The 12,726-nt window shown below is 39.6% G+C and overlaps 2 protein-coding genes across 2 annotated transcripts in view; one reads left to right on the forward strand and one right to left on the reverse strand.

Moving 5' to 3' along the window:
• The first annotated feature begins 919 nt into the window (after positions 1 to 919).
• On the forward strand, positions 920 to 4,134 carry LOC130602013 (uncharacterized protein C1orf100 homolog). The gene is made up of 3 exons (XM_057414506.1): positions 920 to 933; positions 3,064 to 3,270; positions 3,924 to 4,134. The coding sequence occupies exons 1-3, from the start codon at positions 920 to 922 to the stop codon at positions 4,132 to 4,134; spliced, it is 432 nt and encodes a 143-aa protein (XP_057270489.1).
• Positions 4,135 to 7,810: 3,676 nt separating this feature from the next.
• ADSS2 (adenylosuccinate synthase 2) overlaps positions 7,811 to 12,726 on the reverse strand; it is a 36,244-nt gene continuing 31,328 nt past the window's right edge. The window contains exons 12-13 of the mRNA XM_057414459.1: positions 9,367 to 9,516; positions 7,811 to 8,591 (exon numbers count right to left, since the gene is read on the reverse strand). Coding sequence (XP_057270442.1) covers positions 8,539 to 8,591; positions 9,367 to 9,516 — 203 coding nt within the window. The 3' untranslated portion in view covers positions 7,811 to 8,538. The remainder of the gene's footprint in view (positions 8,592 to 9,366; positions 9,517 to 12,726) is intronic.

Below are 12,726 nucleotides of genomic sequence, written 5' to 3' on the forward strand. Positions count from 1 at the left end.
CAGGATCACCAAAGGTAGAGACCCTTCTCCCACCCCAGGCCCCACAGACTTAAGGCCCCTCATGGTCCCTCCTGGCTCCAGAGGTCTGTATCTCAGGAGCAAGCAAAGCTCTTCTTTCTTCCCTGCCCCACCTCATCTTTCCTGAAGCCTCCCTGTCTCAGTGCCAAGATGTAGGTCATATGACAGAAGGGTGCATAAAAAAAATCCACACTCAAATTACACCTACGTTTCTAATTCCAGAAATGTTAGAGAAAGCTTTACCTTCTGTCTACAGCAAGGAAGATGTACTGGAGAGCAAGTCCAATAAAAGATCAGAGAAAGGTCTACCCTTGAAGACCCAACCCTGGACTCCCTTCTGTGTCACATCTTTTTATGTATTTTCTCACCCTTTGACTTTCTTCATGCTTCACCACTGTTAGGAGATGCTCCTGCACTCAAGATCTTGGAAGTAACCTGAGGAGAATGCAACCTGAGGATGAGCACACTACAGTCTAATTTACTAAAGTGCTGCAGCATGCAGAATGGTGGCTCAGGTGTGCGGGGGCACATTTTCCAAGTGATTTGCTGACAGATTAGCTTTTCCCTTCCCCTTCCTAGTTCTTAAGTTTCCTTAGATCCCCATCTTCAGTACATCACCACTCCACTGATTGCGTACAGTCACCTGCAACATTGCTAGCATATTGGCTAAAACATCACTCAAAAATCCACTTTTAGGACTGACATAGGCAAGGGGCACTCCCAATACCAGCAAGGGAAGGGGAATCATTGCAAATCCAGGCATAGTGAAGTAGAGGAACTTGCTTACACCAGCTTAGCAAGAGAAAGGGGGATCAAGCAGCCAGCCCCCACAACTGTGCCTGCAGGCTTTGCCTTTCCTGACCTTCATTCCATGAATTATTTAAGTCTGTGACCTCACTGCATGAACCAGGAAAGGTAAGCTCACATTGCCGCCTCAGTCTTTGCCCACTCTGTAAGCAGAAATACCACTTAAATAAGCTTTAGTGGTACGGGCTTCCTCAGTTTGCAAAAGCAGAACGGATTTCACCCTGAAGATAACCCTTTTTCAGTGTGTTAAGTTTGACTAGCTTCAAGAACAGGATTAGGGTATTTTTCAATGGATTACTATTATTTAAGACAAGCAGGTAGATTACAGATGGTCCTGCAATTTTAATTGTATGGCTGTAGCATTTGGATGAACTGCTTTTTCTTTGCCACAGCCTCCCTGCAGGCCCCTATACGAACTATTTAACATTCATCTTAGGCTCTCTCCTTCCTACCGGGCTTTACATCCCTTGTCTGTCAAGATGAAAGCCACTTCAGTTCACAGCATGATGAGTTTTTTTAATACATCAGGTGTCAGAAGTTTCTGAGCCTTGAGGAACTAAAGTTTTACGTGCAAAGTTACAAGAGAAAGATGTAACCTGGGCATTCAAACAGCAATTCTATAAAATACTCCTGGCTGTATCCAGGACAAAAGATAAATTCTGACATGAGGACCTGCCTCCAAAGTGTACACCAGGTAAGGAACCCAAGGTCTGGAAGAAAGCTTGTCAATTCTATGAGACACAGTTGCTATTGGCACTATCTCAGGTAGCTGGGTTGGCAACCCGAATACATGATTCCTGCTGGAGGAAGGGATATGCAATGTCCCTCATTTCCCAAAGATGACAGATGAGGAACACTTCCCAATGAAGCCACGTTAAGGGTAAACAGGAGATGAAGAATCACCCCCAAGGAAGAGCTGGGGAGAGGAGAGGAATCTCTGTTGGTGCTGCTGACTATGATGAGGACAACAGTTGTGCAGAACTGGCTGACAGGGATATGGAAATGTTGGTAAATATAACAGTGATTCTCAACAGCTCATATTGTGTGTGAGTGTTGGAGTTGTCACTTTTGTATGTTGTATAGCTACATTTTCCAAGATTGACTGAAATTATCTAAAGCATGAAAATACATTCTTTTGTAGACTGAATTGGATATGGAGTTTTTACATCTTGGATATGGAGTTTTTACATTGTGCTCTACAACTAAGTGGAAGATGCAACGGTCTTGCTTTTAGAAAAGAAAAATACCAAACTGTGGATGTGTTCAAGGAGTTTCTAATGTGGCTGTGTCATGATACTGTTCAAATCGACAGCTTGAGTAAGATCTCTGGTGAGGACCCATTTTAACATCAATCTCCTAAAGCTGCAATATTAATTCATACTCCAGTGAAGCAGCTGCCATGGAGTGGCCAAAACATAATTCATCAACTCTGATAGGCAACAAAATACAGAAAACATCTACTTTGTTTTCCAAATACTGGTGAGTCAGTGTTTTATATACTGCAGCCAAATTTCATTCCTTGGGAGCTAAAATTATTACTTAATTGTGACAAATGAAGAGACCATCAGAACACTGATGTAATGAATCAGTCTGCAAAGAAATTGTTTTGAGTCACAGAAGAGCATGCTGCCATCCTGAATTATAAAATGCCGTTTAAATCCGGTTCTTGTGTTTGCTTTTGCTCCAAGATTTGCCACTAATATTGTGCAACACATTCTAGAAACTCCCATAGCTCTGCAAAATTTAACCTTTTGTGGAACTTTTATGTGCATAGGTTGGTTCTATTCTTCCTGAGGGATCCCCAATAGGTATGTTATTCCGCAGAGAACTTTGTGATCAAGTGGAGATTAATACATTCAAGCCTGTTAGTTTAGCAGCTCCTTAACAAAATCTCTCAGACATTTACATCGTTCTTCGTATGAACTGGGCATGTCATACTCCACAAAGAAACTAAGGGAGTTTATAGATCCTGCACCAATCTTGCCACCAGGACGAGGCTCTTGAATCACACAGCACACATTATTCACACAGGTCAGTGCTCAAGACCCTTAGCATTTCAGAAGGGTACATGGAGGGGTGTGTGGAGAAGAGTAGCCAGGTTTGATTTCTTAAATAGAAATAATAGAAAAGGTGCTTTCACCTGCAGGAACTCACATTTTTTCAGAAGATGCATGATTTTGTCTTTTGTCAATGTCATTCCCTTATTCACTTGCAAACTCTGACCTGAGACAAAAATAGTTCTTCCATAACTGCCATACTGAAAAAAATTGATCTTCCACAGCTTGAGTGGGATTCCTGCTCTCTCGTCTCCTGCTTGTACCTTCACTACCTTCTATCTGCTTGCTGCATCAGCTCAGTTGTTCATCCTGGAAAGGACGTCTGTAGTTTCCATCCCAGGCAGCTGGGACAGGCCTATGAGATACATGCATCCAGAGGAGTTCCAGGGCAAGCTGTGGATTAAGCCTCTCTCTTTTTCACCTACTGTGTGCAACGCTGCAATGGCTTCTAATGATTTTTGATGATTTTGGCCTAAAAGAGGAATAACAGAGGATTCAGGCAGAGTAAACCAAAACTACATCCAGAAGTTTTTGGCCATACCAGGAGTGCTGGTGTGGCCAAAATACCTGAATGTATTGCGTATATAAGAAGCTAGAAGGGAAACTGTAAAGAAAAAGCTGGGTTCCCCCCCACCTCAAGGAAGTCTGTTGTATCGCATATCAACTTCAAAATATACTTATTTTCTAAAAAAAACCCTAAATTAAACATCATAGGCTATTTTTGCTGGGAAGTCAAGGCTCTAAAAATTCTAGCAATATTGAACTAATGCAGTTAGTTGCTTGACTGCAAGAGACACAGCTCTTATCGTGCTAATTACAAGTCAGATGGAGCCAATCGAACAATACTGAATTATTAAGGTCTTACTGTACATTCTCAGGCTGTTAATATCTGTTAGATTACCACTGCATTATACTGAGTGCTCATTTCAGCAGGAGATTAGAAGGTACGTTTATAATGCTGGCTACCCTTTGGGTGGATCATGGTATTTACATACCATATGTCAGCATGAGATTACAGAATGATTTATGCTTTCTCCCTAGACCTTTCAGCAAACTGCAACCGGCTCCAGTAAACTACAAAGCTGAAGCTCCATTTCATCCTGACTTTGACAATTCAGCTCTCAGGAATTCTGTGCCTTTTCCAAAAATAACAAAGACAACCACTAGCCACTGTCACAGTCAAACTTCTTATGAACCAGCATTTGATTTGCCATATTTCAACACAAGTAACCCATGCTGGTTTTCCTGCTGAGAGGGGTGCAGAAGATGAACTAGGGAGGTTTGCTCTGCTGTAAACACAAGTCCTAAACTGCAGAGAGAAAAGAAGCAAACAATCATCTCTTCTTCCAAAATTGAGCTGCCACCTACCCCCCAAAGCCATACCCTCTCTCCACTATCAACACTGGGGTACCCCAGTTCCCTCTGTAATATGCAGAAAACAACCAAGACATAGGAACAGGTAAACTAGTTGTAGTTGTGCAAATCATTACCCAAGAATACTCAAACACGCTCTAGGTAATGCCAGCAGTGAGCTAACAAGTACCTAGATGTATGCACAAATTGCTTCACCACTGACAAAAACTAGTGTAAGAAATTACATTTAATAGCTCTAAAGTGGCACTCAAGAACAACTGGATTTAACTCAACATTATCACTTTAAAGGTGAATGAAAGATATTTGAGTGTCTATTTATTGCAAAGTATTTTGACGATGGCATATCAAACAAGCTGTAAGCTCAGACCAGTGAAGAATGGCTTCAAACTTTTAAGTCTCTGCAAATAATGCATCACCTGTCTGTGTATGTACAGCAGCCTGCCATAAGTAGCTAAAGCTGTCATGCACCAAAAGAAATGTGTTTGATAACTACACCACTAGGTTTATTCAGGTTCACTGTTTTGGAGAAACAGCATGGGTGGGAGACAATACACCAGAATGAGCTGTCCCTTATCTTCTTTCCCAGCTACTTCACCTTTTACTTTTTCTAAACCAGCCAAACCTTTGATTATGTTTCATTAAGGGAGCTGGCTGTGACAGCAAAAGGAAACTATGATCTTCTGTTTGAAAGCAGATTTCCAGGATGATGACAGATGAAAGCAGCTGTCATGCATTACATCAACATTATCTGTCTGCCACTTTATCTGAAGGTTTTGTCCATCAGCTGCATGCCAAAACCCAATTACACGTGGAAGACAAATGGAAAGGCTAAGCAGCAGAAGTATCCCTCACTTCCCCTCCTACTTACTTAATAAAGGAGGCTCACTAAACCATAGGGACATAAGGGCTATTAAATGACACAGTACAGCACAAGCCTAGGAGAACCAGTCTCATAAATATTTCAGTGGCAGCAAGAATGGCGTGAGATCAAAATACCTTGTCTGTCATCAGCCTTGTCAGGTGTAACAGGTGTCTGTGCCTCCTGAAAACATCCCATTAGCAGGAGGGGACACTTGGAGAAGAATCAGTTTCAGTGTCCTATGCTGCCATCCTCTCCCCTGATATGCTACCAACATGTATTCATGTGTCCCCTTCAGAGAGGAACGGAATATATAGGAAAGGCCTGAGAAATACATGCTTATCATTGAAGTACAAAGGTTTTTCCTTTTACTACAGTTTACTACTAGTCTGTGACAGTAGTAGCAAAAGCCTTTTGCCAATGAGCACGGCAATTCCTCTGAGGCCAAAGGGCTCCTGACTAATGAAAGGTGTGTAGGGGTAGAAGAACAGTGAGTTTTGTCTAGAGGAAAAAACAAGTGCCTTCAAAGCACTTTGTCCCTGCTAAACACACAGCTGGTGGTAAGAGCATGAGGCTGTTGTTCTCTTCTTCCTCCTTGCTTCCACAGTTGAACACAGCACGGTTTCAAGAGTAGGGCATACAGTGCTTGAAACAGCCTCTGTAACTTCTCGTATTTGTCTTCTCTACAACATTCAGGTTGGTGATAACACACCCCAACCTATTTCCCTATCCATACAAATGAAATGAGGGATAGAAAAAGTAGCATTTGAGAAGGGGGAAATTTGGTAGGATATAACCATTCTATAACCATTCTTTGACACCAGGAAGTGTTTGTGCACCAGGATTCACTCCAGGAAAACTAAGGCAAAACTGGCATTCAGAGATAATACAATATGCTTTACAGGTGCCAAGTTCAACCACCTGAAATGTAAAGTGAAAAGTTCTTCACTCCAGGTCATGAGAGTGAATACACATCAACAGATCCTCGACCCCACATTATCTGGACAAGTACTGGTAGAACGGTTTCAATGTTCCAGGCCTGCACCTGAGTGGAAGGAGCAAATCAAAAACTCATTGAACTTAAAAGAAGGCAAAAGAACATAAATCACGCTTGCATGCAAGACAATTCTGGCTTGTTTCTTAACTGCACAAATAGTTCATATCACTTTAAGCTACAGCTGTATTGCTTAGAAATCCTGCTGCATCTGGGAATATGAATTCCTCAACCTAAAAACAAAAGCGGTTTGTACAATGGAGCTGCAACAGTGGAAGAATTAAAACAGGCCTTGAACTTGAAGGCATCTGCCTGGCAGAGGTGACATGCAACTACATAGCAAGCCCACATTTATTCACTCACTGTAGAAGAAAAGCATGTCCTCATTTATTTACTCACTCCCTGAGACAGCTAAGCCCCCAGTCCTTGGGTGGTAGTTTCACTGACAGCAGAAATTCCCTTGGTGCCTCCTCCTACAGCTACAGGAAGACAAGAATATTTAGTAATTATTACCTACTGTTCATATTGCAAAGTCAATTCCCTCCATCGCCTAGAAAAGAGTAATTATTTTTTCTTCTCCAATATGAGCATTGGAATTGATGTTTCACAGTTATATCCCTCCTTCTGCTTATCAGGAAATTAGGAAGATGTTTCTTCAGTTCAGCTAGGGAGAGATGGTATGGTTCTCTCCTGGACGGCAAGGCTGACAGCAAAACTAGAACCTCATCCCCTCCAGAAAAAAATGACCATGAAGGTGTTTCCTAATGCTGAGGAGAATGATCTTTACTTGCAATATTGATACGAAGGTCTCCCAAAAGTATTTGCCAATTTTCCAGCATTCTGCAATATCCTCCTCTTTTCACATATTACACCCCCTTCTAACTGCTCTGTCACATGCAAACAATTAGATTGAAAATGCTCCTTAAATATTTGGAAAGAGTTTTAAAACATTTTATCCTTTAACCCTCCTGTTCCTTCCCTGTTGATAAGCCATTTTATTTCATGTCAATTGAGAACATAAACATTGCGCTGAACACCTCAACAGCAGCAATAATCCAAATCTATTTCATTTCAGGCAACATCTGGTTATCCAAGACATTCTCTGAAAGGCCTCTTTTATGTTGCCTTAAAAGTTTATTATATTCAAATGCACAGCCGAAATCTACTAAACTAAATCCAAAACTACTGCCCCACCCTAACACAAGCTTGGTTTTAGGAAACAAATTATGTTTTATTTTAAGCAAAAAGGAAGCACATGAATACCACAGTATAGCGTGTAAAAACAAAGTCATTATCAAAAAATGTGGAAAAGGAGTATGCAATTATTGGGCTGTTGCCGAAAGAAATCGGATTCTTTGGAATATATAATAATGGTTATAAATTAATCCTAGAATATTTCTCAACACTAATAAGCCAAAATATGTCAAATGTCAAGGTGAATGCTTGTTATATTCCCTTTCCCCAAAGCAAATACATTGAATAGTTTAAATGTTATTTCTGAAGCATCTCCAATTTATAATTAAGAAAGTGTCTGTGCTTTGCCAGCTCTCCAGAGAAAGATCTTCTATTGGCTACACAGAAAGGAATTTAAAAGGGCATCAAAATGTTAGACTTCTCACCAAATGTAAATATAACCTCGTTTAATTAGGGAAACAGTTTGAGATATGCGCTTGGGAAGAAGAGAAGTAACATTATAAAACATTTAACTCAAAATCAGAATGGTTCTTTAATAATTGCAAACGACCTTTTTACAATATCGGTTTTCCAACTTTCTGGGCACACTTCCTGGTAAACACTTGAGTCCTCTGCGAGTTACAAAGAGTAAGTTTTCTGTGTTACACAGCTAAAAAAACCTGGACATTCTTAACAACTTGGCATCACATCTTTTTTTAAAAAAAACAGATCACACAATAATTTAGACAGCACTTATAGCATTATAAAATCAGAACCCCCCTCTTTAATCACTCACAAGAGCAGCCATTAAGAATACAACAGCTGTAGGAATACAAATAATGAGGATGTAAAACTATCTGTGCAAAACTGCATTATTTTTACTGTCTAAAATCTCAGGGAAGTAACACCGCTGAAAGCAGAGAGAGGATAACAAAGACAAAGTCATGAAAGTAATGCCGCCTTAGATTTTCAAACAGGAATTACATTATGAAGTAGATATTAGGTGAAGAAAAAAAATCCGATGGCACCTTGAACAACAATGACAAGTGTCCTGGAAATTGCAGCTGAACAAGAACTGATACAGGTTCATGTTAAAGTCTCTTTCAGGAGTAGCGACTGATTTGGGGATATCAACTCTAGCATTTCTTTCCATGCAAAAATCTATCTTTCCAACATCTTTGCTTTGCGGGCTACTAATGCATTTAAGAATGAGCAGTCTTTTGAGGAGTGTGCTTTCTTCCATGCATTTGAAATCTTTAAAATAGCTGGATCATTGATTCCCTGGACTTCCCTACTCCAATCCATTTAACTGCAGGAGAGAAAAGCAAACTTACAGTAAGTAATACAAAGCAAGATCGGATTGCATCTTAAAATACAAACTTATCTTCTTAAGTGCTTAAGGTTTTAAATATCATAGCCTGAAGATAAACACAGCATATACCATTAGCACATTAAGAAATTATAACTATAGCTATTGTCCTTAAAGAAAGAATGCATTCATTAGTAACTTAGAAAAGCAAGAACAGACTTGAATGTCTTGAAGCTGCCATAACAAGTAAATCAGTTTACAGATCATAGGAAAAAAAAAAAGATACATAGAAACTGTCATAAAAGTAAAGATACGCATCATCTCCTAACTCCCAGCTTTGGATGTAACCACAAGATCATGTTTATTAAAAAGCATAAAGAGAAATTGTTAGTTTAGCACCTCTTAACTGTTACATACATTTAATCCAGTTAATATACCAGTGGTCCCACTGACTTTCTAACTGCAGCAGAACTAAACCCCTATTATAACCAATGTGAAAAACACTGAAGTTATTAGAATCTCAGTTGAACAAGAACTACAGTATAAGCCAAAGAAAGAATGCATATTAAAACTTTTGAAATTTTTCAATTCAACAGCAAAAGAGATAGATAAAAAGAAGTAAGCCAATAACTGTTAGTATCACCAGGTACATCAGCGTAAGCACAGCTACAAACTAATTTTCAATATTTTGTATGTTCATTAGGACGAAGTAAAAAGTAGGTTTCATGGAGCAGGAAAAAAAAAACAAACCACCACCAAAACCTTTTTTACTCACCAGGAACACCCAGCTCCATTTCTATGAAGCGAACGTAGTTCTGTGCATTTACAGGCAGCTCGTCAAACGTCCTCGCATTTGATATGTCTGTATCCCATCCTGGGAGTGTCTCATACTGGACCTCTACTTTATTTAAGACTTCCTGGTTGGCTGAGAAGCAAACAGAAACAAAAACCATTATGTCCACAAAGTTCACGTTTTCTAAACACCTAACTGTAAAGCTTTTTATTCTTTTGTTATATAAAAAGGTTTACTTATAAGATAATACCACAACTGAAGGTACTGAAGTGCCCTTTTTTGTTAATGTGCGCAGAGGGGAAAAAAAAAAATAATCCAGTTAACTGCCTGGACTTCAGACTTCCGGAATTCCAGGACCCACATTCACATGCATGTATTTTGCTCAAACCACAGTCTTTTCAGGTCAGAAAACAACTTTTCAGGAAAAGCACTTCCCCAAAATGTTGATTTACTCCCTCACGCTCTCAAACAAACACCAAAATCCAATTCCCTCTTCATAAGGGAACTTGGTGATGTGAAAGCAAACTTAGCCACAGGCTTGTGAAGTATCAGGCACTTAAAGTGTATTTTAAAATGGCATAGGAGTATGCTCTTTACTAAGCAAACATATTCATAAGATGTAATTTATACAGAGTAGACTTCTGATGCCTGCAGACCTTTTGCCCCAAAACCACACAACAAATTTTTCAACCAGTGTAGAGTCCCATATGATACATCAGTATCTCTTCCAGTTACTTCTCAGAATAGAAGCAATGAGTACATTCCATTTTGTCTTTCATACAGTAACTTGCTACAGGGCTGTCCAGCAACTCTGAATCCTGTGATGATTTCAATTACCGGAAAAGATGCACACAGTTCTGGAATTGAATCATTCCAGTAATTATCTGAACATTAATCTTGGAATGACACTAGGCAGTGAAACAGAAGCCTTAAGCCTGAAAATGGTCAAAATACATTTATAACAACAAATGGAAGGTGTCAGACATTCTTGCCTTTCTGAAAAAGACAGGGTTCTGCCCAAGGCACTGTAATTAATGTTATGTAGGCTCCATATCTCGGATCAAGTCACTCTTGCAAAGGCAGCTAATCAACCTGACCAAGGGGTTTAGGTGCAAGAGGCACAGTAGAGGTGCAAATATGAAACCATAGCTAATCCCCTGAGGAGTGTGTGTGTAGCCAACAAACTCATGCTCAGCATATTGAATATTTTGTCCTGGAGCAGTAAGAGTTCAATAGTAACAATGCTGTAAGGAGAGCCTCTATGAACTAGGCATTTTGAGTAAAGGTGAAAGAGGACTATGCTTTACTGACTTCAAAGCCTGTAACAGTGAGAAAATTCACTATTTTTGGACTAAAGTGTTCACACGTTAAGGCAAATGATCCTGCATCAATACTTTTTGCAATTAGGACAAACAGACAGGCATATTAAGGATGTTGGGCGCAGAGTCCAAGGATAAGTGTTTACTTTAATACCATCAACAACCAAGGTGGTGTCTGCTATCCAGGTGATGTCTAAAATAGAACAGCTATATTCAAAGTGCAAAACCACAAACTAATGTCTGGGCAATGCAGATGGTCTTGAATAAGACTCTAGCCTCCCTCCTTCTAAGAGCGAAAGTGACTGAACATCTGATCTCGGTCATTTTGACTTTGCAGCCTTCCTGATGAGGCTAGCTAAGAGATAGCTGAAAGCACTTAGGACTGAATGGTCTCATCTTGTCTACAATCTTCCATTACTCTGAATTAGTTCAATTCCTTGCCTCCCCAAAAGAGAGGTAGAAAAAGAAGGGACAAATTTCTTGATGTTTCAAATGATTCTCTCATTTTGCTCCATCAACTGTGACAAAAGATGATGTGAGGTAAAGATAAGCCATAAACTGCTTTCAGTGTAATAACAGATGTATTCACCATCTAGATTTCTCTCAGTTCTTCCATTAGGGGATTTATCTTTCAGGCTTTCTGGAATATTCCTCATTAACAGCTGAATTAGATAACAAAGAGAACAGATATCATTGTATCTTGCAGTCTGGTACTATAATTTCTAGAGGGAATGATGTGCTGTCATTACGTCCAACTCAAAAAGAATAGCTGAAATTTGGAATCTGCAAGAGAAAGATTCTCCGTCAATTTCCAGAAACTGAACATAAGAATAGTCATATAGGTCAGACCAAAGGTGCCTCTAGAACAGTGTCCTAGCTCTTTAATCTACAGTGGATGCTCAGAGAAAGAGCACAAGAGAGAAAAAAGCTTTCCAAACCCTGTTTCCTAAGGATCTGTGGTTTTTTTTGTCTGTCCATGGTGAGGTCAACTGATGCCTGAACTTGGACAGGAGGCATTAGCAGAACTAGACCATGGCTTTTACATTCCTTCCAAACTGATTAGCTCAGAGCTAGCAGGGACTTTTATCTTTCATAATCTCCTATGACTGAAGAGAAATGGAGCCAGCTCCCTAGCAAAAGACTGCAGCCTCAATGATGCAAACTGAAGTCAGCCGTAAATTTAACAAGACATTTTCAGTTCTTAACAAGAGATTATGAAATGCCCATAGAAATCTAAGATAAAAAAAACAAAACCAAAACCAAACAAACAAAACCACAAAAAACAAACCAAACAAAAACCCTCCCAAAATCCAACAAAAAAACCAACAAAGAAAACAAACATGGAGTTGTAACAAGATTCTGATCCCATCAGAGAGACTCAATGAAAAATCACTTAAGTCTTAATACTGGAAAATATGGCCACCTGTTTGCACCATCTTTAACAATGGACTGCCAGAGAAGGTCCTCCTGGCTTGAGAACAAGACAATCCAAAGAGCCCTCAGGTTAGATGACAAGGCTATAGATGAAGCACTTACTGAGTAATTCTCAACTGAAATGCACCATCTCCATTATGTTCAAAGGCCATCTAAAGCACACACAAATTTTCTTAATATTTTGAAAAGGGCATCAATCAGGAAATATCTGAGTCTTAAAATGGGAAAACACTCCTTGGTTTAGTGCAAGATGAGTACTAAACTTCCTGAGTCAAAGGTCATGCCATATGCATTCAAACTGTAACTGACACATTTGTCTGAAGATACTGGAGGGTAGATCAATTTCAGAACTCTCCCAAGCACATGGAGGGTTTTTTGTTAATTCCTTATGAATTTCTCTAACAGATATGTGCTATTTACAAGGACTGCTGGCAGATCACTGCTGTTCCTTTACACGTAATTACATCTTTATTTTACATAAATCCTCTTGTGAGTTGCATCCCATTACTACAGCTGATCTCCTCACCCACAATAAGTTCTCTGCTGATGATATTGTATGAAAATTTGCAACCTGTGACCAACCAACCTG

Source organism: Pezoporus wallicus, unplaced genomic scaffold, assembly GCF_028554395.1.
Source record: "Pezoporus wallicus isolate ANWC-B61680 ecotype Strahan unplaced genomic scaffold, APGP_CSIRO_Pwel_v1 contig_8042, whole genome shotgun sequence".
Lineage (NCBI taxonomy): Eukaryota > Metazoa > Chordata > Aves > Psittaciformes > Psittacidae > Pezoporus > Pezoporus wallicus.

Excerpts from the sequence above, each read along its gene's own strand:
- LOC130602013 (XM_057414506.1), top strand. Across the intron at positions 3,271-3,923 it reads GCATCCAGAGGAGTTCCAGG|ACCTTTCAGCAAACTGCAAC; the intron begins GCAAGCTGTGGA and ends CTTTCTCCCTAG.